This window comes from Physeter macrocephalus, unplaced genomic scaffold, assembly GCF_002837175.3.
Source record: "Physeter macrocephalus isolate SW-GA unplaced genomic scaffold, ASM283717v5 random_361, whole genome shotgun sequence".
Taxonomy (NCBI): Eukaryota; Metazoa; Chordata; class Mammalia; order Artiodactyla; family Physeteridae; genus Physeter; species Physeter macrocephalus.
The window spans coordinates 15,399-37,497 of NW_021145561.1; the positions used below are offsets into that span (position 1 = coordinate 15,399).

At 59.2% G+C, this 22,099-nt stretch overlaps 1 protein-coding gene across 1 annotated transcript in view; it reads left to right on the forward strand.

Annotated features, from left to right (window-relative positions):
• The window catches only part of MAP2K2 (mitogen-activated protein kinase kinase 2), a 23,472-nt gene extending 1,666 nt beyond the window's left edge, over positions 1 to 21,806 (forward strand). The window contains exons 2-11 of the mRNA XM_024134310.3: positions 2,877 to 3,087; positions 9,120 to 9,266; positions 13,402 to 13,479; positions 14,142 to 14,193; positions 14,271 to 14,395; positions 15,349 to 15,562; positions 17,416 to 17,480; positions 18,708 to 18,769; positions 19,700 to 19,745; positions 21,556 to 21,806. Coding sequence (XP_023990078.1) covers positions 2,877 to 3,087; positions 9,120 to 9,266; positions 13,402 to 13,479; positions 14,142 to 14,193; positions 14,271 to 14,395; positions 15,349 to 15,562; positions 17,416 to 17,480; positions 18,708 to 18,769; positions 19,700 to 19,745; positions 21,556 to 21,666 — 1,111 coding nt within the window. The 3' untranslated portion in view covers positions 21,667 to 21,806. The remainder of the gene's footprint in view (positions 1 to 2,876; positions 3,088 to 9,119; positions 9,267 to 13,401; positions 13,480 to 14,141; positions 14,194 to 14,270; positions 14,396 to 15,348; positions 15,563 to 17,415; positions 17,481 to 18,707; positions 18,770 to 19,699; positions 19,746 to 21,555) is intronic.
• Positions 21,807 to 22,099: the final 293 nt, after the last annotated feature.

Genomic DNA, 22,099 nt, shown 5'->3' on the forward strand with positions numbered 1-22,099 from the left:
AGGGGGATTTGAAGGGGCGGGGGTGGGGAGAACTGGGCACCCAGCAGGGAAGAAGTCGGGGGCCTGCTGAGACCCTTGAAAGCAGATGAACAGAGATTCTGGATTGAATGGATTAGCAAAGCCTTGAGGAGCTGGAGAAGTGTGGGTGGGTTTGAGGCAACTGAGGGGGGACAGGAGGACTTGAGGGGAAGGAAGGGGACAGAGAAAGAAGCACGGGGCATTGGGGTTACTCCATGGCAGAGTTGCGTTGTGTGAGGTCACGCCACTTGGCCCCAGAGCATGTCCCTATGATCTCCTCACTCCCGTTCTTCATGCTGGAGCAGCCAGGCTGGTCTCAGAGGTCCGTGGCCAGGATCCGTGTGCCGTGTGCCTTGCCTGTGGTGTGACCCATGAGAACCAGGTGTGATGGGTGAATGGCATGTTTGGTGCCCCTCAGGGGACTTGGCCTCCTGCGACCAGATGAAGGAGGAGCACCTTGATGCATATGTATGTGAGTTCACATCTTTCTCTGTCCCCAAGGGCGCAGCTCAATGTGGGGACGTGTTCCTGATTCTCAAAAACTCCACTTATTCTTACGAGACAGCTCCTTCATCGTATTCTCTTCTCGTTTTTTATTTTTTATTTTTTTAAATGTGATTTGTGATTTCCATCCCTTCAAGAATTCCCCCAGTGGAAGAAGCCAGCCGTTGGAATTCCAGGGTTTTTTTTTTAAATAACCACAGTGGAGTTGCCATGAAATGTAAAATGGCTTAATCAGCTGACTGCAGAATGCATTTTAGATGTCATAGGCCAGGCTGGACGCATTCCGGGGTCTGAGGGTCTGGCTGCAAAAGCTGTCTCTTCAGCCCTATGGTGAAGGGGCTGTGGCACATATATTCCTTCCTGTGCCTTTCCTTCTCTGTCCATCGGCATCCTTCTTGTTTCCCCTCTGTCCAGGTCCTGGCTCAGGGGACCACTACTATGAGCACAGGCTTTGCAGGCTGGAAGGACATAGGTGTTGCTCCAGCTTCTGCCACTTCCTTGCCTTGTGACCCTCAGGCAGGTTACTGAACCTCTGAGCCTTGTCCCTCCTGGGTGGGCTGGGTCTACAAGAGAGGTGCCTCCCAGGAGGATTGTGGGAGTTAAAGCTCTTGTACCTGCTCAGGAAGTGGCACCTAGCCCCCTACCTCCCAGCGACCTCTTCGAGGTACCAGCTCGGGTGACATCACCCAGCCGCAGGTCATCTTGCTCCCGTGTGCCCTTTTGCTCACATCTCTTTCAGTTGTAGGCAAGTCATGGTTGAACTTGGGGCTTGGAAGGTTCCTGCCAGAACTCCAGTGTCCCCCTTCATCTCCTGCTTGAATTCCCCCGGGGCGGGGGGTCTCCCCTAGGTGGGCGGTAAACCTTGGCTTAAATGCCCTGGAGAATGGTGAGTGGGGACCTCTGGAGGTGGCCCATTCTCCTCTAGTGACTTTTCTTAGAGCTGCACTCACTGTTTGGGTAGAGCCCTTGGCCACAGCCAGCACTTGAAATGTGGCTTGTCCAAATTCAGGGGAGCTGTAAGTATAATACATATTCCAGAGTAACTAATTTCACCAGATAAACATTTTCTAACGTGGCTAGAAAATTTTAAAATTGCATACATAGCTCATGTTCTTTTTCTTTTGGGCAGCCTCGGGTTAGTCCTTGTGCGCGCTGAGCATTGAGCTGGCGTCTACCTGCCTCTTATAGTGAGCTGCTTTTTACTACAGGATTTGGTTCAAAGTCAAGGCACTAGTGAAAATAGCTAACTGTCGACCTTTCCTTTGAAAGTTCGTTGAATCACCCAATAAAGTGCAGTATACATGGTTTTTATATACATTTATTTATTTATTTGTTTGTTTATTTATTTTTGGCTGTGTTGGGTCTTCGTTACTGCGCGCAGGCTCTTTCTAGTTGCAGCGAGCGGGGGCTACTCTTCGTTGCGGTGCGCGGGCTTCTCGCTGCCGTGGCTTCTCTTGTTGCGGAGCACGGGCTCTAGGCGCGAGGGCTTCGGTAGTTGTGGCTCGCGGGCTCCAGAGCGCAGGCTCAGTAGTTGTGGTGCACGGGCTTAGTTGCTCCTCAGCATGTGGGATCTTCCGGGACCAGGGCTCGAATCTGTGTCCCCTGCATTGGCAGGCAGATCTTTAACCACTGCGCCACCAGGGAAGTCCCACACGGTTGGTTTTTAATAACCGGCTCTAGGAATGCATGTACGTATAAATGCCTAACGTTTACAGTAACGCTCAAGATATAATAAGAGCGTGCTGCTGGAACAGAATGCCCTGGAATTGTCTGCACTGTTTAAATTATGCCCCTCTCCTTTCCCCCGCCTGTGCCTCTGTGTAATTCGTGTAAATTAGAGGCACAGATGCTACGGCTTCTGTCATCTGCCTCTCGGTTCTAGGTCTTTGCTCTGAGGCCACTCAGAATGAGTTTGCTTCGCCATCCCTGTGAAGGACAGGTGTCCTGACCTGGGGCTTCACTCCCCGACCCCCAGGCTTGTCTCTCCGGTTCCCTTGTCTCCTTCCCATGTGCTCCAGAGCTCTTGTGTCAGGAGGAAGGGCTCCCGGGTCTGATAGCAGGGCCCCTGAGCCAGATCTGGTCCTCAAGGTCCTGAGGTCTCCTAACCTTTATGAGCGGGGGAGAGGGACGGCATCTCCAGTTCTCAGGGACCTCAGCTGTGTGTCTGCGGGTGGTCTTTCTTTCCCATGAGATCGTAGGCCCTTCAAGCACCAGAATCGGGTCTGATTCACCTCCCAGCTACAAACCCCAGGCCTGGAATGTGCAGTGGCCGCGCGGTGACCTCGGCTCGGGCTGAGTCATCTCTCGGTAGCGCGTGCAGTCTTGGCTAACCCTCGCCCTTGGGGTCTCCGCAGAGCAAACTTGGTGGACCTGCAAAAGAAGCTAGAGGAGCTAGAACTTGACGAGCAGCAGAAGAAGCGGCTGGAAGCCTTCCTCACCCAGAAGGCCAAGGTCGGGGAGCTCAAGGACGATGACTTTGAAAGGATCTCGGAGCTGGGAGCCGGGAACGGTGGGGTGGTCACCAAGGTCCAGCACAGACCCTCGGGCCTCATCATGGCAAGAAAGGTGAGAGGCAGCTGGCGGCAGGGCGACGCCTCTGTCCCCGTACTCTGCGGGTGCGAGCGGTGGCTACAGGTGCCCTGGCAGCGGGAGAGAGGGGCCTCAAGGGTGCCGGCCTCTACCTTCTGACGGGCTCCCAGGCTCAGAAGCCACCCCCGCCAACGTGGGTTCTAGTTAGAATGTGGTGATGCAGTCTGGTCCCACGCAGCTCTTCCCTTGGGGGCCGCCCCCTGCCTTGCGGGATGTCTGAAATTCAGGTTGCCGGGAACAGACTGGCTTGAGAAAGGTAGCGGACGGAAGAGAGGAGAATCGAGTCCCCTTAGAGCCGGGCTTCCCCTGACTTTGCAACCAGGAGAAGGCCCTGCCGACCAGGACTGGCTGCTGGTAGCGACGGCCACATCAGTGGGGTGGGGGAGGGCGGTCCCTTGGCAACGGGGTACCCGAGCCACCTGTAGTAGCCAGGGTTCTCCAGACAAACAGAAGCACTGGGGGTGTGTAGGGGGTGGGGTAGGTAGAGGTACTTTAAGGCATTGGCTCAGGCGATCGTGGTGGCTGGCAGGTCTGAAATCTGTAGGGCGGGCCGGTGGGCGCAGACCCAGGAAAGAGCTGGTGCAGCTTGAGTCCAAAGAGAGTCTGGGGGCTTCCCTGGTGGTTCAGTGGTTAAGACTCCACACTTCCACTGCAGGGAGCGCTGGTTTGATCCCTGATCAGGGAACTAGGATCCCGCATGCTGTGGCGTGGCCAAAAAATTTAAAAAGAAGAAAAAAGAGAGGGGCGGGGGGAGTCTGGAGGCAGAATCCTCTCTTTGGGGGGGTGGGGGGGAGCGTGACCTCAGTCTTTTCTCTTAAGGCCTTCAACTGATTAGATGAGGCCCACCCGCTTATGGAGGGTCACCTGCTTTCCTCAAAGTCTGATGATTTCCATGTTAGATCACATCTAAAAAATACCTTCACAGTGACATCTAGATTGGCGTCTGACCCAACAGCTGGGTACCGTGGCCTAGCCAAGCGGACACACAAAATCAACCGTCACCTCCCTGTTCAGTGCAAACCCTGGTGCTGAGAAGTCCCTCATCGGGGCTCCTGTGCCACAGTGCAGCCTCCCTGCTACACATAGGGGAGGGTCCCTGAGAGACATCGGGAGTGGGGAAGAGGAGGTCACCACCTGGGGATGGTGGCTTCTGCACACGTGACTGGGGGACGTTGAGTTGACACGTGATTCAGCTCACACAGACGTGTTCCTGCAGACATAGGAAGCCCCCTTTCTGGAAGCCCATCGTCCCGTAGTTTCCGAATTGCTTTCTTGGAAACCTGACCACCCCGTTCCCCGGGGCGGATCTGCGCAGGGCCCGCCTTTCCTGGGAACCATGCACTCGGTTTCCATGGGGGGTGGTGGTGGGGGGGATTAGCGCAGCAGCTATTCCTCCTGCCTCCAGAGCCCCGCCCTCCCTCCTGAAACCTACAGCCACATGCTTTCTATTTCTGTCTGCTTACCACAGGCAGCCTTTTCAAAACCAGAGCAGCCCCCGAAATCCCTGGTCTGCCATCGCCCAAAGCACAGGGAGTGGAAGGGCAGACGTGAAATTCAGATGGTGACGGAAGGGAGGGACTTGGGAACAGAGTGCACAGGCCAGAGTGCTCGTCAGGGTCGGAAGGTTCTCAGGACAGCCAGGACTCTTCCAGGTGGCTGCCGACGTGCCTTGTATAACCATGAAATCCGAGAGTTTGTCTACCGCTTTCTGAAAGCCCGCGTAGTAAGGCTCCCAGGTTTAAAGCTAGGGGTCCCAGGTGTAGTCTAGTTAGTGGTGTTGCCCCGATGTCTGTGTCCCGGCTGTGATACCGGCCTCAGTCACAGACAGCGTCACTGCCAGGGGAAGCTGGGTGAAGGGCACACGGAACTCTCTCTGCTGTTTTTGCAGCTTTCCTGTGCTTGCATAATCCTTTCAAAATAAAAGGTCTAAAAAAAAAAAGGGAGGACTTCCCTGGTGGTTCAGTGGTTAAGACTCCGAGCCTCCACTACAGGGGGTGTAGGTTCGATCCTTGGTCGGGGAACTGATCCCACATGCTGCGCGGTTTGGCCAAAAAAAATAATAATAATAGAATAAAAAATTTTTTAAGAAAGGGAATTCCCTGGAGGTCCAGTGGTTAGGACTCAGCACTTTCACTGCCAAGGACCCCGGTTCGATCCCTGGTCAGGGAACTAAGATCCCGTACGCCGCATGGTATGGCCCCAAAAAAAAAAAAAAAAAAAAAAGTCTAAAAACGGGGGAGTGAACCTCAGATATTGTTCCCCATCAGCCGTAACCCCTTCCAGCTGCCTGTGGCCTGTGCAGCCACACCCAGAGTCATGCAATTCAGGGCGTGAATTTACTCCCTGGTGGCCCCGGAGCCCTCCGCCGGTCTGCAGAGGTCAAGGGCTCCCAGAGTGCCAGTTCTTCCAGGAGCTCTGTTTGCCTGTATTCAGCTGAGGACACAGGTGGGAGAATTGACGTGTCAAAGTGGTTTTTGAGGAACAGTGGCCTCCGTCCTTCCTCCACTACCCTGGGTGGAATTCCGAATTCCTGGGAAGCCGAGTAGGAATTCCACGCATTCTGGAAGGCCTGCGCAGCTCCTGCTGTGGGCCGGCGTCCCTCCAGCCCCTGTGATGGGCACCAGATTATCCTGACCACTACGACACGAGCAGTGACACCAGTTCCCTAAGACCCGCAAGAACCGGTCTCCATTGCCACTGTCACGTCCGTACGTAAATGAACTCATGCCTGGTGTCACGATTCCTCCCGCATCCTTGCGGGGCCCTGGGCACACAACCTCTGCGTCACTGGGACCAGCAGAGATCTGCGAAGAATTCGGTGACCGTGTTGCACCTGTGGGGCTCTCCCAACTTCCCTGTGCTCCGAGCGGAGGGATGTGTTTTCAGCCGTGTTGGCGGGGGGGGGGGGTGTCTCCCTCCCCTCGGCATCTGCACGCTTCCAGAATGGAGGTTACAGACCTGCCCAAGGCCACGTCCCAACACTAGCTGCCTTCTTTCTAGTGATGGCCCTGGGTCAAAGCCGGTGCGCACGTTCTCATTTGCATGGACCAACAGCTCTGTTTTACTGAGGAACTGAGGCTTCGCTGAGTCGGTGTCTGAATTGGGCTTGAACCCTCTCGGGTCCTCCCTTTGCAGTTGACCCTGACCCAGCGGAAGCTGTCAAGGCCTCGCCTCCGCAATCCATTTCCCTCTTTACCTAGTTTGTGCCCCCTGCCCCCATCCCTAACTCGAATCCCCCATTCTGCAGTAGGAACAGCCTTAGACTCCTAGATGGGATGGGGTTTGAACTCCTAGCACCGTACTTATTTAATCAGCTGTTGGAGGTCGCACGGCCGAGGTGCTGCTGCGGAAAGAGAGTGGGTTTTGTTTGGCGTTCCATGAGCCAGGCCCCAACCCTCCCTGACCGCTCACCAGCTGTGTGCCCCTGGGGGCGTCATGTAAGTCTCTGAACCTGAACTTGCTGGTCAGCCCAATGGGGGCAGTTCTCACCACCACTCTCCAACCCCTAGGGGTCGTCATCGTCAGGGCTAATCGCAAGCACCAGTGCTCAGAAACGTGGCCCTCGTCCCATTCCTGCTTTTTCTCCACACCCCCTCAGCGGTGGTTCCTAGGTGTTCCATGAGGCTCACTTCACATGGCAGCCGCCCCTGCATCCTTTCTTTACCATATTTTTCTGGAAAGCCTCTGACTTCTTTTGGCCTTACTCACATTAAGGCCCTGACTCCAGGCTTCCAGGACCCCTGGGATTTGTCCAGATCTGCCCAGATCTGCCCAGTTTTGTCCAACTCCCCCACTTCTGCTTCTCTGCCCACCTCCCCAGTGATTCATCTGCGGCTCCTTTGAGGTTCTTGGTGGAGAGCGGCGCTGTCCGCGATGGCTGCCCCGGTCCGATGCGGTGGCCGAGCCCTTGAAACACGGTCGATGTCAGCCAGGGCACACCGTACGTGCAGAAACACAAACCAGGTTTCAAGGGCTCCGTGTGAAAAAACTCATTAATATTTTTACATCGCCCTCATGTCGAAACAGTCCGTTTTTGATACATTACACCGAGTTTCAACAAAATACATGAAAAATTCATGTCTCTCTGTACTCTGAACGCAGCAGCTAGAGGATTCAAAATTAAATTGGTGGCCCGTGCTGTATTTCCTTCGGGCCTTGATGGTCCTGACGCCAGCATTGCCCACCGTCAGCCTCGCCGTGCCCTCCCTCCTGGCTTGCAGGATGAACCTGCCGCGCTGCACACGGACGGCAGCGCTTGGCTTTCAGACCCTCATTTCACCCTTTCCAAGCGGGTCTGTGTGCACATGCTCACAGGGGCGGCCGATGGAGGAGAGAGCATCTGGGGTTCTGGTGTGTTCCGCCGTCCCGCTGGTGGTGGCCAAGGGGCAGTTGCGGTGTCCCAGGGCCCACAGCCAGAGCTCTGCTCCGCAGGCTGGGTCAGGTGGGGAACCTTCGCGTGGAGGCGTGAGGCTTTGCCTGGGGGCGGCGTAGGCACCAGGCACCGTCTCGCTGGGAGCTGCTGCAGTTCTCAAGGTTTTGAAGGTCGTTGGTGGGTGCCCCACACACGCCCTGTGCCCCCCTGAACTCGGCACACAGCCCGCCAACAGGCAGCTCTTTGTCCTTCCGCCGGCATGCCCACCCCACCTTGTCGATCTGGCAGAGTCCCACCTGTCCTTCGAGGCCCGGCCTGAGTGTCGCCTGAGCCCTGGACCCCCCTCTGTGATTCCTCCGTCAGCATCTCCCCCACAGCGGGGTTGTTTTGCCTGTGTCTCTTCCCCTCCTGGTGGTGCGTCTCCTCCAAGCAGGACCATCTGTGCTGTCTCTCCCTGTCACCAGCCCCGAGTGTAACTGACTCTACAGAAATGTCTGTTGAATTGATAGTGGTCATTTCCAGGTACCGGGGATCTGGTTCCGCCTCTGATGGACAGGTGGAAATCACACCCTTTTCTTGTCTTATCACCATGGCTGTAGCATCTAGGACTCGAAGTAACCAGGACGTGGACCCGCAGCCTGACTCTCCCCCACTGTACGGGGGAATCTTGGCTTATTTGGGGTTTGTAGCTGGGCGTTGCTCTTGGCTGTTTGTCAGCTGTCTTTTCTGCATCTCTCTGGACGATCCTTTCTTTTCTAACCTTTCCAGATATTGCGATGAATTTGGTTTCAGTCCTCTCTGCTGACTTAAACTCAAGGGGAAGGGGAGCTAGGATCCTAGGGTGGCAGTGGAAGGCTATCTGTTCTCTAGGCTGGGGGTGGGAAGGGGTCCAGAAAACCCAAGGGGCAGAGGGGGGCAGAGGTGAAGTCATTGCCGCATCGGACAGGGCATTACCTGGTCTGCTCCTGGGAAAGGCTGGCCCTTTGTATGATTTTATTAACAGAGCTCCCCCTGTAACCAAGTGAATAATGTTGCCTCTGATGATATATTTTTTTTAAACAGCATTATTGAGATGTACTTCACCTACCATACAAACGACCCTTTTCGAGTATTTAATTCACTTATTTTTAGTATATTCACAGAGCTGTGCATCCATCACCATCAATTTTAGAACATTTTCATCACCCCAAAAATATGCCCCATCCGCATTAGCAGTCACTCCCCTGTCCCCCAGCCCCTGACAGCCAGGAATGCACTCTGTCCCTGCGGATCTGCCTGTTCTGGACGTTTCCCGTCAGTGGAGTCACCCACCGTGTGTCCTTGTGTGTCTGGCTTCTCTCACTGAGCGTCGTGTTCTCAAGGTCCATCCACGCTGTAGCGAGTGTCAGTGCTTCTCCCCTTTTCACAGCTGAGTGATGTTCAGGGCGTAGGGAGACATTTTTCTGTCCCTTCCTCCGTTGATTCGGGGCATTTGGGTTGCTTCCACCTTTCGGTTGCCGTGAAGCCGGTTACTGCGAACATTCCCGCTCCAGTCTGTGTGTGGGTGTGTGTTCCCTGTTCTCAGGTACATAGACACCCCGCCTTCCCGGCCCCCCTCAGTGGCCCGGTCCTGACCCCGCCTCCCTCTCCCTTGCAGCTGATCCACCTGGAGATCAAGCCAGCCATCCGGAACCAGATCATCCGTGAGCTGCAGGTGCTGCATGAGTGTAACTCCCCGTACATCGTGGGCTTCTATGGGGCCTTCTACAGCGACGGCGAGATCAGCATCTGCATGGAGCACATGGTGAGCACGGCGGGGCCCGGGGCACCTCCCCTCCCACCCCGGAGTCCCCGTCCTATTCCTGGGGGACCCTCTTGGAGGTGGGCGAGGCAGTGCAGCCGTGTGTGCACGTAGGCTCCTTTGTTTCTTAAGCGCCAGACACCCTCCTCCCGACGTTGCTTTTTCCCCGGATCCACGGTAGACATTGCTCTCTGTCGGCACAGAGCTGGCTCCGTCTTTTTCCCCTCCGTCTAGTGCCCTGGCGTCCACGTGTACCTGTTGGGTAATTTATGAAATGCTCTTGGTGGACACAGGTTGTTTCCGGTCCCCGCGGCCTTCCGAGTAATGCAACGTTGAAAGTCCTTGCACCTAAGCAGGCACACCTGAGGGCTGAGGCCCACTGGTGGGCTACGTGACTAAACACTTGATCTCTCCTTCCCGAGTGCCCTCTAACCAGCGTGCGTGGTCTGGGGACCCGGGTCTGCACCCCGGCTCTGCACCCCAGCTCTGACCCATGGGACCAGGCCTCTGCCATGGAGGGCGGCCGCCCATCTCTTTTAAACCATGGTTGATTCTGATGTGCCCCCTCGTTAAGGAACTCTGGTCTCGAGGCTCAGAAGTGGGTGGGATCAGGTGTAACGAAAGCAGAAGTGGTCAGGGCCGAAGGCCCCCAGAGGAAATGCCGCCGGCCCTCTGCCGTGCCTCCTTTGTCAGGTAGGGCCCTACCCGCGCCCGGCTATCTAGGCTCCGGCCCTCAGGGCCCTTGCAAAACCAGGATGCCGCGTGGCTTTTGGCGGGTGGCTTTGGTTATGCCTTGCCTCCAGTTTGCCGTCCCCTCTGATGGTTTTGTAACGAAGGCAGGAAACGAATTTGAACAAGAGCCCGCGAGGAATGCATGTGGGCCGGAGGGAGGGCTCCCCCAGCTTCCTTGCCCTGACCTGGCTGCCTGATTCCCGCCTGGCACTGCCCCGTGGGAGCCCCTTCCCCACCTGGGAGAGGGCAGTCGCATCTGCCCACCCACCTGGTCAACACTGCACAGACGAGTATCAGGGCGAGAAAAGGATGTGACATCGCTGTGGTCTGAGGGGAGTCTCTTCTGTGCTGTCTCTCCCCCCCTCCTCCCTCCCTCTCCCCTTCCCCGCTCCTCCCCTGCTCGCCGCCCCCCTTCAGCTACCTCCATCCCTGCTCCCTGAATACCCGGAGAGTTTGGAGGCCCCTCTTTGCCTTGTACAAAAGAGGCAGCATGGGACTTCCCTGGCGGTCCAGTAGTTAAGACTCCGCGCTCCCACTGCAGGGGGCAGGGGTTCCATCCCTGGTTGGGGAACTTAAGATCCCACGTGCTACACAGCACGGTCTAAAAAAAAGAAAATAAAATAAAAAAGAAAAGAGGCAGCATCACAGCCCCATCCCATCCCCCTCCGTTCTTGGTGGGTGTAAAGCATCAGTTCCAGATGAGGCGCCTGTACCGCGGCGGCGCACAGATGGAACCGCTGGGATGCAGGGGAGATGTGGATTCTCTTTGTTTGCCGCGTTCGTCCTTCAGAGCTTCGTGGTTGGGCTTTTCTTGTTCGCTTTCATAGCGAGCATATGACGACAGTGGAACGCGTAGATGGCACCCAAATGCAAAGACACGGGCTCGGGTGTGGCCCGCGCGCCCCTCTTTCTGCTGACCGGTTACAGTCCATGGAGGTGAGCCTTAAGTGGTGGGTGGCTGCTGGGCAGGGAGGGCGTGAGGAGGACAAGATGACAGGAAACGCTGAGAGGGCCTGTGCCACCCACACCAGCATCCTTGTGCCCGATGGTCCCCTGCAGGGTCTCGCACATGGCGGTGAGAGGACGCCTGCAGTCCCCCCACCTCTCATGCGGGACTGGACGAGTCTCACACCTTGTCTGTCAGGCCAAGGGTGTGAGGATGGGGACCGGGCGAGCTGGTCCATGAACGTTGACGGAGCGTCAGCCGTGACGTTGTCACCACCGCCACCATTTCCCCGAATTCCTGCATCACCTCCATTTCTCTCCCTGTCAAGGGCACGCATTCATTCGTCTCTACGCAGGGTCATGCACGAATTGACTCTCGTCTCCCACTGGGTAGATTCCAGCTCCAGCTTGTGAGAAAGCCCCGCTGGCTGTGACGAGCAGCCCCGATTCAGCACAGAAGGAGAAACTCACCTGTGGGCGCGGGAAACAGCGGGGCTGGCGGCTCCCCGGTGCCCAGACCTATTCCTTTTCCTGGGGAAACTAGGGGCCTGGACCAGCGGACAGTGGGTGTCTCAGGGCCGGAGCGGCCAAGGAGCAGCCGACTGACCACTCAGAGGCACCTCTTGGTATTTTCTTGGGTCCTGGTCAAATCTACTGAAGAATGCACTCCCTTGTTCTACAATAATGAAAAATCAGACACGTCCGTCAGCAAAGGGGAGGTGAAGAATGACACCAGGCCGCTTTCCAGGGGAGAAGTGAAAGCAGCATATATGCACCGGATGAGAAAATCCCCCGAGAGGAAAGTATGTGTAATATGAGCCCCTAGATAGAGAGATAGATAGATAGATAGATATACTTAAAACTCTGTATCATCTCGGCCCCCCACGGAGGATGATCCACGCTGATGTCCGGGGGTGGGTGGCAGTGGGGCTGCGTGGAGAAGACCCGCGATGTGTCCTGAGTCACCTTGAGACCCCAGCCTGGGGCCTGGCCCACCGTAGCCGCCGCGGAGATGTTCTCCCTGAATGTCATCCAGCAAACGTACCGCAATCCAACGGAGTCAAGCGTATAAGGAGCCGAGTCAGGGAGCAGGGATCACAAACGGTTTTTTTTAAAAATCCTTTTAAGGTTGATGAAACAAAAAATGAGAAAAAAGTGGAATTCCCATCTCACCCTGCACGCAGAACGGGGCTGGGCCGGGCAGCCTGCCGACCAAGTGCACTGGACCGCCTGGTCCCGTGGGTTCCTCCCCGGCCACACCCACCGTCGCTGCACGCACAGCCCCCTCGTCCTCAGGCTGGGGCTAGCCTACAGAGTCCCTCATGGGTTCCCAAAGCGTTGGAGGGCCTGGGGTTTTCCACAACTCCCACCGCGGCCCTTCTCCCCAAGCACAGCTGGAGCAGAGTGCCAGGGAGGGGGGACCAGGCGTCTCCGAGGCTGCAGGCTTCTCGCCCTCCCTCAAGCGGAATAAAAGGCCTCCTGGGACAGCCGGTGGCCACAGGAGCCCTAGAGCAGCATGGAGAGAAAACAGGCTCTGCACCCAGCTGCGAGTTCAGATGCTGACCACCTCCCACTGCATGCCCCGAGCCTCAGCTCCGGTCTGCCTAGCATCCTGGGGGGGCCTCGGTGTGTCCTCGGAGCCCATCTCTGAAGAGGCGCCTTGGGCCAGTCGGTGACACCCGGGGTTTTGGTCTCCAGGTTTGCTTCCGGGTGACCTTGTGCAAGACACTTGGTTTCTGTCACTTCCTCGGTATCGTGTGGATTTGGGGCCATGCCCTGGTCAGGGGATCAACTAGGGTGCCCTGTGTCACATCCTTTGCCGGACATCCCAGGTTCAGGGTGGCGAGCAGTGGCTACACCGGCAGGACGGGGGGCCGAGCCATCGTTCTCCCTCCCCCGTGCCCCTCGGCCTTCAGGCCTTCCTGGCGGAGCTGACTTGGCCTCCCGTCTGCGCCGGGCACTTGTGGGCGGTGCCCCTGTGCTCGCGTTCCCCTTCCCGGGGCCGCGGCTGACTTGCTGGGCGGGGACCCAGGCCCAGAGCTTCGGGTCTGGCTCAAGTACGCTCTCTGGTGCTCCGACTGCAAGCTGGGCGGCTCAGCCGCAGGCCTCGTGGAGCACTGGCCGCCTGCCGCTGCCGTGGCAACCTCAGGAAGGCTGAGTCACGCCGTCCAGCCACGGGCCTCAGTTCCGGGAAGGATGGACCGCCTGGCGAGCACACTGGCACCCTTTCCATTTCCTGAGGCCCCAGAGGTGGCCGGGGCCACAGGAGTCCCTGCTCTGAGCCAGTGGGTTGCCTTTGGCTGTGGTCTGGCCTCTGTTTTCTGTGGAGGAAATTGAGCACCAGCTCTCCGGGAACCAGGGAAATGCTTCGTTTTCCTCCCTGCCGCTCTGGCGTCCCTCTGGGGAGCCCTGCCTGGCGACGGCCCAGGGCAGCTCTGCCTCTCTCCTGTGCTGTCCCTAGGACGGTGGCTCCCTGGACCAGGTGCTGAAAGAAGCCAAGAGAATCCCCGAAGAGATCCTGGGGAAGGTCAGCATCGCGGTAAGTGCATGCGGGCGCGCGCTCCCAGCCCCGCGTTCTCGTGGGTTTCTTCTTACTTCTGCCCCCTTGCACGTGGCCAGGCTCGAGGAGCCTCCGGAAGCCAGTGGTGGGCATCAGCCTCCGGGCAAAGAGGCAGAGGTGCCAGTGTCAGCCTCCACCGGCTGTGGGACTGAGCGGGTGGCGTCCCTTTGCCTGTGAAGTGGGGGTGATACTTCCCTGCCCCATACAGGCATGGGGGTGGCAGGAGGAGCCTGGCGTGGCACCAGGCACACACTGTCCCACGGTGCTGTCATCGTCGAGTGTTGCCTGTCTAACTCAGTGAAACAGCCACTGTATCCTTCACGCCGTCAAAACCTGGGGGCCCTGAGCACAGTTCCGGCACCAGAGGGCTCAACAGAGGACGCCTCTCGGGCTGGGGTGACCCCTGAGGCGGGGCGGTTGGCTGGACACTTACAGCCCTGCTGACAGGTCCTCGGGTCCTCCTCAGACAAGGGGAGAGCGGTGTCCTCCTCAAGGGTGGGGGGCCGTGTGAGAGTTGGGGAGGTGGGTGACTGTACCCACCCGAAGAATGTCGTCACTGTCACATGGCCACTTCAGCCTGGGTCTCGGGCCTGTCCAGGGGACAGTCCCCCTCACGGCACCACCTTGCGGCTTCCCTGCAGGTTCTGCGGGGCCTGGCGTATCTCCGGGAGAAGCACCAGATCATGCACCGAGGTAAGGGGACGGGCCCCCCGGGGCCGGGAGGGGCTGGCGGCGACCCGCAGCACCCACACCACCGGCTCTGCTCCCAGACGTGAAGCCATCCAACATCCTCGTCAACTCCCGAGGGGAGATCAAGCTGTGCGACTTTGGGGTGAGCGGGCAGCTCATCGACTCCATGGCCAACTCCTTCGTGGGGACGCGGTCCTACATGTCTGTGAGTCCTTCCAGCGTCCTCCCCCGCCCCACCCCGACCCTCATCAGCTCTTCCCCGTTTTCCAGAAGCTTTTCCAAAAGCCTGCCCTTCCCCGTAGTATAGTTTCTTTTGCGGGCTTTCTTCTCTCCTTCGAATTTCTAGTTTCCATCATCTTCTCATCTGGGTTTTTGTCTCTCTGGAGACGCCGGCCTGGTTCCTGTCTGCTCGGGGAGAGTAGTCAGTTAATTTCTGAGCCAATCGACTAGCCCTCCATTATTTTAGGAACTATCTGGGCGATTTTATTTTTTTATTTTCATTTTTATCCCTTTAATTTTTTTTGGCCACACCGCGCGGCCTGTGGGATCTTAGTTCCCCGACCAGGGATTGAACCCGCGGCCCCTGCGTTGGCAGCGTGGAGTCTTAACCACTGGACCGCCAGGGAAGTCCCCATCTGGGTGATTTTTTTTTTTTTTTTTTTTTTTTTTTTTGCGGTACGCGGGCCTCTCACTGTTGTGGCCTCTCCCGTTGCGGAGCGCAGGCTCCGGACGCGCAGGCTCAGCGGCCATGGCTCACGGGCCCAGCCGCTCCGCGGCATGTGGGATCTTCCCGGACCGGGGCACGAACCCGTGTCCCCTGCATCGGCAGGCGGACTCTCAACCACCGCGCCACCAGGGAAGCCCCGTCTGGGTGATTTTAAGAGCAGATTCTGAGAAGTCCGTCTTGGGATTGTTGGGAGAAGGAGACGTTCCGGCGTCTTTCCTGGGTTGGTCGCTCTCCAGAAGCACTTTGGGTTGTGGGGCTTTAAGGGGCTGCTGTCAGCATGGCTGGAAACAGGTGGAGGGAGGGGGTGGAATGGCTTTCTTTCTGCTGCTGGGTCCCTAAGCGGGATGGGGCTGCAGGGGAACCACAGGGACACTCTAGGGTGCCAGCACCCCTCCATCTCCCTTGGGCCGTCTCTGCCCATCTCCCCCCAGCCGGAGCGGCTGCAAGGCACTCACTACTCGGTGCAGTCAGACATCTGGAGCATGGGCCTGTCCCTGGTGGAGCTGTCCATTGGAAGGTACCCCATCCCCCCGCCGGACGCCAAGGAGCTGGAGGCCATATTTGGCCGGCCTATGGTCGACGGCGCGGAAGGAGAGCCTCACAGCATCTCGCCGCGGCCAAGACCCCCCGGACGCCCCATCAGCGGTATGGCCCGAGGCTGGGACTTCCAGTTTGGATGGGGCACGCGGCTCCTGGGGACGGCAGCTGCCTCCCCTCTGCCCTCTCTTAGCGCCACCTGTCCCCCCGGGCCGCTCTCACTGTGGTCAGCAGTCCTCAGATGGTCCTGAGGCTTCTGGGGACAACGCTGCAAGCAACGCCCCGAACTGTCCCGTCTGGGGCAGCTGCACCTGTTGCTGCCAGCTGGCGGGGTCGAGACACTCGCCCCTCAGCCAAGCCGTGGGGTGGCGGGTGCTTTCTCCAACATTCCATCACCAGAACGTTCAAGTGCACAGAAAAGCCGGAAGGGTTGCCCAGCGGGCAGTCTTCTGCCCCACACCTGGACTCTGCAGCGGCCGTCCTGCTGTGTTGGGCCAGGCCTTTCAGGGAGCCCAAAGTGAAAGGAGCTCGACTCGGGTCTCGGGTGGCTGGTTAGATTCAGCCCCAACACACAGCACGGGTACGGGAGGGCAGCGGGGCTCCCAGGGGCCTCCCGGTACCTCAAGCAGCCACCTGTGAGGTTCCGGCCGATGCTTCTACCACGTTGGGGGCTGGCGAGGGGTCAGGGTCATGGCTCAGGTGGTGTAATTAGGAAGCGGCACGTAGGGCTCTGTGATTTTTTTTTTTTTTTTTTTAAAGTCAAGTGGCCGGAAGAGAGTTGAATTGAGTGAGAGCCCAAAGGACCATGCAGTGGACTGCATTTGGTTGGTTGGTTTCTAACAGCTTTATTGAGATAGCATTCACATACCATGTGGTCCACTCGATTCAGGCTTATAACTCACTGGATTTCTATACCTTCACAAGGTTGTCCGACCATCACCTTTATCTGACTTCAGAACATTTCATCACCCCAAAAGGAAACCCTGTCCCCTCCCCAGCCCCTGACAACCACGAACCCGCTCCCTGTGTCTGTGGATCTGCCTGTCCTGGACGTTTCCCATCAATGGAATCACACACTGTGTGTCCTTCTGTGTCTGGCTTCTCTCGCTGAGCATTGTGTTCTTGAGATCTGTCCACACCGTGGCAAGTATCGATGCCTCGCTCCTTTTTTATGGTCACATAATATTCCACCGTGTGGTATCTGTTTGCTGCTGACGGACACTTGGGTCGTCAGATGGTGGTTTTCACGGAATTCTCAAGCCCAGACCCTCCCCTTTCCTGGTGCCGCACCCAGTCTGCTGGGGTGTCTTGATTTCCTCCGAGGGGAGAACCCCCCGCCCGCATCTGTGTCCTCAGGCCCTGGCCCTGCCCCTCCCTTTCCAGCCCACTCCCAGACGGTGCCCAGACCTTCCAGGCGGGGAGGAGCGGGGCGCTGTGCCAGGCCGCTCGGCCGGCCAGCACCTCCTCCAGCCCCAGCCCTGGCCCACGTGCCCATTTCAGGACAGGGGACAGAAGGCAAAAGTCCAGCTGCCAAACGCGGGCCTGGCCAGCTGGGTCTAGGACAGGGGTCAGCCACCCCAGCCAGCCACCATCCTGAGCCCGCAGGTCCGTGCCAGGTCAGACTGCTGCCCTTGCCTGCTTGGCCCCCCGTGCCCCCTCCCCCCACGCCAGGGAGCAGGGGGTCGGCTTTAGCACAGCCCAGACGCAGCCCCCTGCCAGATGTGTGCCTTCTCAACAAACGTTCCTGTTCGTCCCGGTGATTTGTTTTTTTAATTCACCAGAGGCTCAGGAGAGACGCCCCTCTCCCAGGAAGGCAGCTGGGCCCGGGAGCCTGCCCTCTGGGTCGGGCCGGGTGCGGGGGAGGGTGCTCGGCTGCGTTCAGCGCGCTCAGGCCCCGCCGCTCGACGGAAGCACGGAGCCCACCTGCCCGTCTCACCCGTCTTTGTTTCTGCCCCGGGCAGGTCATGGGATGGACAGCCGGCCGGCCATGGCAATCTTTGAGCTGCTGGACTACATCGTGAACGAGGTGTGTGCCCGGAGCCCCGCTGGCAGGCAGGTCTCCACAGCAGCGGCATCAAGCCGTTCCCGTTGGAAAGCGTCCCCCAGAAAGAAGAGCGTTCGACGTGTAGCCTGTGGGTTGTGTCGGGGAGGGGCCGCGGGGAGCCACGGAGACCCTTGAGTCCAGTAGGATGCGCGCACCTCCCCTCCCCAGGGGACTCTTTTTCATCTTTTCACGGGGATGAACCCAGAATTCTCACTCTGAGCCCAGTGGCCGAGCGCTGGGGCCCTGCGGGTGAAGTCATAAATCATCCCACTTCCTCAGGGAAAGTTGAGGCATCACCTTCCTCTCTGGGAAGGGGGCACAGGGCGCCCACCCAGTTCTTCTCCCCGCCCCGTGAGAGGGCAGCGTGGATACTCCCGTTGTACAGATGGGTAAATCCAGGCATAAGGATGGGAGTGGCCTCCTCAGGCCTGCAGCTGGGACGGGGCCGAGCAGGACCTGACCCTACAGCCCTCCCTCTCGGCGTGGCCGGGTCACCCTCCTGGCCCTTCTCTGATGGAAGTATGTTCCCAGTGGCCCTTTGGAGTTGGGGTGGCCGAGCTTGGCCCAGGGTTGGATCTTGAGGTGAGCAGCTCAGAGCAGGGTCAGTGGCGACAGAACAGGGCAGGGTGGTTCCGGTGACACAGCTCTCCCCGCACCTGGCAGCGATGCCCAGGCCCGGAGAGCACGTCCTTCCAGGGAGGTCGCCAGCACCTCCCGCCCCTGAGCAGGAAGAAGGCCCACCGCCCGCCTGGACGGGGCCTGAGCATGCGCACGGCTGTCCCCCCTCCGGGACCTGTGCGGGGCCAGGCCCCCCGGGCTCCCCCTCTTTTCAGGCAGACCCCCAGCTCTCTCCAAGCACCTCCGGAGGGTAGGGGCCCAGACCGTGTAGCACGTGGTCAAGAGTAACCACCCTCGTCCATAAAATGAGGATGAGCCCTGTTCTCCTTCACTCCTGAACCAGCCGTGGTCCCCAAACAAGAAGAGCTTTTGAAGGAAACTCTGGGAAAAGGCCAACCGAGCTGGCAGGGCTGCCCGGGGAAGCTGCTGGCAGGGGGGGTGGGCGCCCTCTGCCTCCAGGAAGGGTGCATCCTGAGGGTCCCCGACAAGTGCTGAGCTGTCCTCAGAGGCACAGGCTGGGAAGCGCCTTTTCTCCCTGATTCCAGAAGCATCCTTGAGCTCTCACCCCCGCCTGTCTGTCCTGCCCCGCAGCCTCCTCCCAAGCTGCCCAACGGCATCTTCACCCAGGACTTCCAGGAGTTTGTAAATAAATGGTAAGACAACACGGCCGCCAGCTCGGGGCGGGTGGGGCTGGAGGGGCCAGGCCTCCTGCTTCCTGGGACGACCGGGGCCTCGGGGATGCCGGGCAGTGGCGGTGTCTGGCGGGTCCAGAGCTCACCTGAGAACCCAGATCCCCCCGCCAACCCCCCACCGAGGCTGCTGAGTCACAGCGTCCAGCTGCCACCCCCAGCTTGTCCTCAAAACCCCGTGCAAGCCAGGATGGCAGGCTCTCTGGAAATAACGCTGTTCCTGCCTTGCCTCCTGCCAGCCGGCAGCCCGGTGTCCTAACCCCTCAAGCCCGTAACCTGCGGCTCCTAGGCAGGCCTTTGGAGCCGGTTTCTGGCGGGTGGCCCTCCCACCCTCTGAAGCGTCTGGGTGGTGCGGCCTCGGGCGAGCGGGCTGAGGACCCGCAGGGCCGGCCCGTCGAGCGCCCTGCATTACAGGACGTGACGCTGCGGCCCAGGGTTGCGTACCTCGCAGCCAGCCTGTGACTGCGCGTCCAGCGCGCCCCGTAAACCTCTCTGTGCCCTGTGAGGTTGCCAGTTTGAAGAACTGCCACTCAGCCCTGAACTGCTTTGAGCAGCTGCCTTTTAGCCAGTTCTGCTTTCTTGAAGAGAAGACTTCCACTTTGACCCTTGGACTCCCAGACTTGGGGTTTTTATTAGAAACTTAGCTGCAGTTGCTGCTGGGCCTCTGATGGAGCAGTGTGGGGGGGTTTCCCACCCTCTTCCCCTTTCCCTCCTGTCCTGGTCTCAGGTTCTTGCCCTGCCCTCCCGGGGCATCCTGCTCTCACACCCAAGGGTGGCAATGGAGCCCCTCACCCACGGCGGCCAGGCAGGAAAGGGCAGCAGGATGCAGGCCTCTTCCCCCAAGGCCACTGACTGCCCGCCTTTCTTCTCTCTCCCACCCCCTGGAACCCACAGCCTAATTAAGAACCCAGCAGAGCGAGCAGATCTGAAGATGCTCATGGTGAGTGATACCCACAGAGTTTGGGCTTCCGGAGGTCCCCGGCAGGCCCTCCTCGCCCTGAGTGAACGCCTGAGCTGGCTCCGATGTCTCTCGGCCAAGCTGGAGAACCCCTGTGGGTCTCCCTGGCTTGCTGGAGGGGACCATGCAGAGCGGCCGTGGTCCTCTTAGCTCCCCGGGGGACAGAAGGGCCCGTGTGCCTGGGGCTAGGGCTGTGTCTCAGAATGGCCGGCCTCCAAGGCATTGGGGGCACCACTGGGGTGTTTGCCTTCCTCTAAACCCATACTGTCCAACGTCCTCGAAAACCAAGGTGGTCTCCGGCATTGGCCTTCCCCCGGCAGGCTGCCTGCCGGCCTCAGGGTGACGGTCACAGTGCCTTCCACCCACGTCCACTGTGGACGTTAGGCCTTCTTCCTCCATCACCAGGCCTGACCCCCTGAGTCACCCCCGATGCTGAGTCAGCCCCTTGTTTACGCGTCTTGTGTCTCGAAGACAGAAAACACTGCCAGCTACAGGTGTGAGACGTTGGTTGTCAACCTCAGGTGTCCACACGGGAGAGGAGGAGCCTCTGAGGGTGGTCACGATATGGTAGTTTGAATGACCGAGCCACGCCCTCCGGTGGGCTCCTATGCCCCTGCCCTCGCCTGCAGGACCACGCTCCCCCCTCCCCACCATGTCCTCCACCGAGCCTCCCTCCCGCTTTCCACCTCAGGACCTTTGCACAGGACGGCCCTTCTCCTTCTGGGACGTGTCCTGTTCCTCTCTCCCCAGCTGTGGGCCTCTGCTTCGGCACCGCCTCCAGGAAGGCACCCTGTCTAGCCCACCCCTCTGTTAGCTGTGGCCACAGCCCGTGTGTCCCGGCTGTAGTCAGTTTTCTGTGGCCCCAAGAGTGAGCCTGGCCTGGAGCGCCTTGTGGGAAGGGGTCTGCGTCCATCTGCTTCTTTCTAGAAGCTCCTTACTGAGTCCAGTGACGTGTGTTCAGGGCACACATGACATAAGAAGCACGTGTTCACCATGGAACATGCAGACCCACGGAACAGGGGAGTGAATTTTGACACCTGCTGTTGTCTCCCCCCGCCCAGCTCCGCACAGTTCACACGGTGCGGGACGACGTCCAGGTCTCTGCCTGCGTGACACCGCGGGCCGTGTGGGGCTGACTGTCTCCCCGACCACGAGTCCTGTTCCCTTGGTTTGGTGTTTCACCCAAGCCTGCGCCCACCTTTAGGGAGGTGGGGGTGGTCTCGCCTCCCCAGCTGGCATAACAGGCGGATGTCACGTAGACCCCCGCCCTTCCGAACGGGAACCGCTGTCAGGGTGACTGTTAAAGTTACTTAAACTGACGGACGAGGCGCGATCCTGCTCTCCAGCCACACGGGCCCTGTTTCAAGGGTTCAGGAGCCTCAAGCGGCTGGTGGCTGCCGCCTGGACAGGCACGTAGGGCACTTGCTATCCTCACAGAGTTCCGTGGTTCCAGATCAGATGTTCTCACGCAGGTGACTCTGCCCCCATGGGTCCCTGGGCCGCATCTGGGGACGTCTGTGGTGGTCACACCTGGGGGGGGGATCCTGGCGTCGAGCAGGTCGGGGCAGGGATGCAGCTCCACACCCCACAGCGCCCGGGACGCCCCATAGAGGGTGAGCCAACCCCACGTCACCCTGGGCTCCAGGGGGCATAGAGTGGCTTCCCCCGTCGCCTGAGACCCCGTCCCAGGCCGCGTGGCCTCGGGCCCGGGCCTCCCTGCTCTGGGGTGGGGACCCGGCCGGCCGGCCGGCCGGCCAGGGCCGGGCCACTCACGTCGTTCCTTCCCTTTCAGAACCACGCCTTCATCAAGCGGTCCGAGGTGGAAGAAGTGGATTTTGCCGGCTGGTTGTGTAAAACGCTGCGGCTGAACCAGCCCAGCACGCCCACGCGCACCGCCGTCTGAGGGTCCCACCACCCACAGGCCCGCTCCCCCTCCCGCCCCTCCCGCCGCACCCTCCGCGGGGATGCGCGCGTGGCCCTCGGGCCCGGGGAGGCCGTCGCCGCTGTGCTGTCTTCTCAGAACCTGCTTCCTTAGGTTTAAAGGAAAAAACCGAAACAAAACAGGGAAAGAAAAAGCAAACGTGCCGGTTGTGCTTCTTGTGCCTTGTCCTTGGGGTATCAGCCTCGGTCCAGCCCGGGGTGGGCGCCTCTGCGAGGGCGGCCCAACCCCCGAAAGATGGGCGTGGCGTCGGGCACTGGCTTTGCCCCTTTCCGAGGCTTCAGCCCTCGGAGGGACCCCCAGCCGTGGGTGACTTTCACCAGAAGAGAAGGGGGCTGCCGCCTTGGGGTGCATGTGTGCCCCCAGCCTGTCATCTGCCCCTTGGAGGTGGCCCTCC